At 42.0% G+C, this 2,833-nt stretch overlaps 1 protein-coding gene across 1 annotated transcript in view; it reads left to right on the top strand.

Annotated features, from left to right (window-relative positions):
* vcana (versican a) overlaps positions 1 to 2,833 on the top strand; it is a 47,855-nt gene that overhangs the window by 43,555 nt on the left and 1,467 nt on the right. The window contains exons 9-11 of the mRNA XM_005722415.1: positions 208 to 290; positions 2,308 to 2,452; positions 2,569 to 2,751. Of these exons, the coding sequence (XP_005722472.1) occupies positions 208 to 290; positions 2,308 to 2,452; positions 2,569 to 2,751 (411 nt within the window). The remainder of the gene's footprint in view (positions 1 to 207; positions 291 to 2,307; positions 2,453 to 2,568; positions 2,752 to 2,833) is intronic.

Genomic DNA, 2,833 nt, shown 5'->3' on the forward strand with positions numbered 1-2,833 from the left:
AAAAAAAACCTAATTAATGGGAAATTTTCTCTCATAAAGCCAACTCAAGAACAAATACGTGTTTGGGTAGAGACTATGCAAGATAAGGGTTCGAGCAATGAAAACATCCACGTTATCTTGGGCTTTCTCCTGCTTTCTCTGACTTACCAGTCCTAAAATGGAAATAGGCCAACTGAGGAATGTAACTGGTTGTGTTTTACTTGGCAGGTCTTGGACAGGACTACCAGTGGATCGGCCTGAATGATAAGATGTATGACAACGACTTCCGCTGGACCGATGGTTGCCCTATGGTAAGACAGGATGCTTTCTTACATATTATCGACTCAACAAACATGGCACCGGAGCAGTGTAAATATGCGCAATGCTGTTGACAGATTTAGTCATTTAGGGAGGGTCTTTCCTTTCTGGGAGTCGCATTGCTGTTCTCATGACGCATTCTCCTCCGCCTCATGTCACTACACCCCGCTGACCGCTGTGGTAATAAATCTGATGGAGAACATGGTGTATTTCATTTTAACTCCTTTTAATGAGTATGAGCTCTGTGTAGAAAAACAAATAGCTTCCACAAAGCAAAAATAAATAAATTAATTAAAAGTTAGAGTTAATATTTGCTATAGTCCTTCTAGCTGCTGTCCACTAAACAGAAAAGAAACTAAATACAATATATAGTGTGCTTAAGATTTGCACACACTGACGTTCTTGCTTCAAAGATGCCCTTCCAGACCCAGAGAAAGGCAGGAAGCATTGAGCCAGCCTGGGGGGTTAAAAGATAAGCACAGGCCTGGAGGCTGTTTCACTGCTGAAAGAATGAGGGGTGATGAAGGTATGAGTGACACAGCGGAGAGGGGACTTTGTCAGGCGTAGACAGGTATGTTTCTTCTTTATCCCCCACACTCATGAGCAGGCCCAACCAACAGGCAACCACCCAGGGAAAAAGGCCACCAAAGCAGGCAGACACACAGATGGACAGCACCTGTGCTCAGCTGTAGAATGAGTAAAAAAAAATAAAAATACACTGGATTGAGGGTGCCCAGGGGGTCTGTGTGGGTGGTCACCTCTAGTGGACTTAAATGTAATAAATAAGACTGATTTTAAATAACTGTGAACTATTTACAACGGCAAAAGAAAAGACCAGTGATTAAATAATTACTATAGAGAATTGAAACACATAGGCTGGGAAATCTTCGGATGTGTGTTTAGGTGTGGGTGATCAAAGTTTGTTTGAATGTTCTGAGGAGGATGCAGACCTGCTGAGGAGTTGATGGGTCAGCCATTTGTTAACCTGAAGCAAGCTGAGCAGGAAGTCAGAGCATGTTTGTTAACCATAATGAGAGAGCAGCGGAGCCTCAAGGCATGATTGGTGGGGTGAGGGGGGTGGGGGTCTGTCACAGCTTTGAAGAAAGCTTTTGAACCTAGAATGTGCTGAAAGACTGCAGGTAGCACCGATGCCAGCTCGAATGCCTCGCAGCACTGCAGCTGTGTGTATGCTGTATTAATGTATGAACGTACATGTGCTGTTGTGGAATTTTGTTCCTGGAGATGTACAATCGTAACGCTTGACATGTCAGCTAATGATGAAAAGACATCACATACTAATGGTTGTCCGTTATCCCAAAAACTCTGTTGTGTGAAAGACACATTAGTTGTTACACGGGATACCAGTCATGCCAAGTATGCGATACTGAATCAGGGGTGTAGACTGCACTGACTATAAAATCCAAGCTACTCTTATTTTTTGTGTAAATAGTAGGTTACGGTGACATTTACAGCAGGATAATGCAGATGGCTCCTCTCTGGACAAAGTTTATGAGCCCATTTTATAAACCTTTCGTTTTTGCCCTTTGAGTCTGGTTTGCTCAAAATTGGCCTACATAAAGATACACTTTCTCCCTCTTGTGGACAGTAATTAGAATTGCAATTATGAAAAGGAAAAGGAAAAACAAAAGGATTTTGACTTCACTTTTTTCTAGCGAGATATGCAGCAGGCACAATATTTGTAGTGATTTGGTAACCTTTACCGTACAAGTGCCTATTGGTATACACATTGCCCTAACAAGCAAAAAATGCTCAGTTCGATCTTGGGAGGAGACGCTATTCCCTTTTGGCTTGTGTCAGGAAGGAAATTTGGTATAAAAATCTGCCAAATCAAATATGAAGAGCTACTGCTGCAGTGACCCTTCAACAGGAGTATCTATAGATAATGTCTGTAAATAGTGTCTATTTTACTAATAAAAAAGCAAAGCTGTTAGGCTTAGAATGTAGTTTAATAACAGTAATGTTTTACTCTGTTGCCTGCTCTTATTTTAGCAATATGAAAACTGGAGGCCCAACCAGCCTGACAGCTTCTTCTCTGCTGGCGAGGACTGTGTGGTGATGATATGGCATGAGGATGGTCAGTGGAATGATGTTCCTTGCAACTACCACCTCACTTTCACCTGCAAGAAGGGCACAGGTAAAAAACAAACAAACAAAAAAATCCACTTTTTAAAATTTTCTTAAGGTAAAAATGAAAACCCATAGTTCCTGTAAAATTCCTTATCAAATGCCTTTGTCTCGTCTGGTTTACAGTGGCCTGTAGTCAGCCTCCTGTGGTAGAGAATGCACGTTCCTTTGGGAAGACACGTGAACGGTATGAGATCAACTCGCTGGTGAGGTACCAGTGCCGTATAGGCTTTATTCAGAGACATGTCCCAACTATCCGTTGTCGTGGGAATGGACGATGGGATATCCCGAAAATCAGCTGCATGAACCGTAAGTGCACACTGTTGCTCTCAATAGATAGACATTACTCTGAAAAGTATGGAGTGCCAAAAGTGCCAAAACTGAAAAAAAA

The sequence above is a fragment of the Pundamilia nyererei genome, unplaced genomic scaffold (assembly GCF_000239375.1).
Source record: "Pundamilia nyererei isolate P.nyererei 1_Seehausen unplaced genomic scaffold, PunNye1.0 scaffold00006, whole genome shotgun sequence".
Taxonomy (NCBI): domain Eukaryota; kingdom Metazoa; phylum Chordata; class Actinopteri; order Cichliformes; family Cichlidae; genus Pundamilia; species Pundamilia nyererei.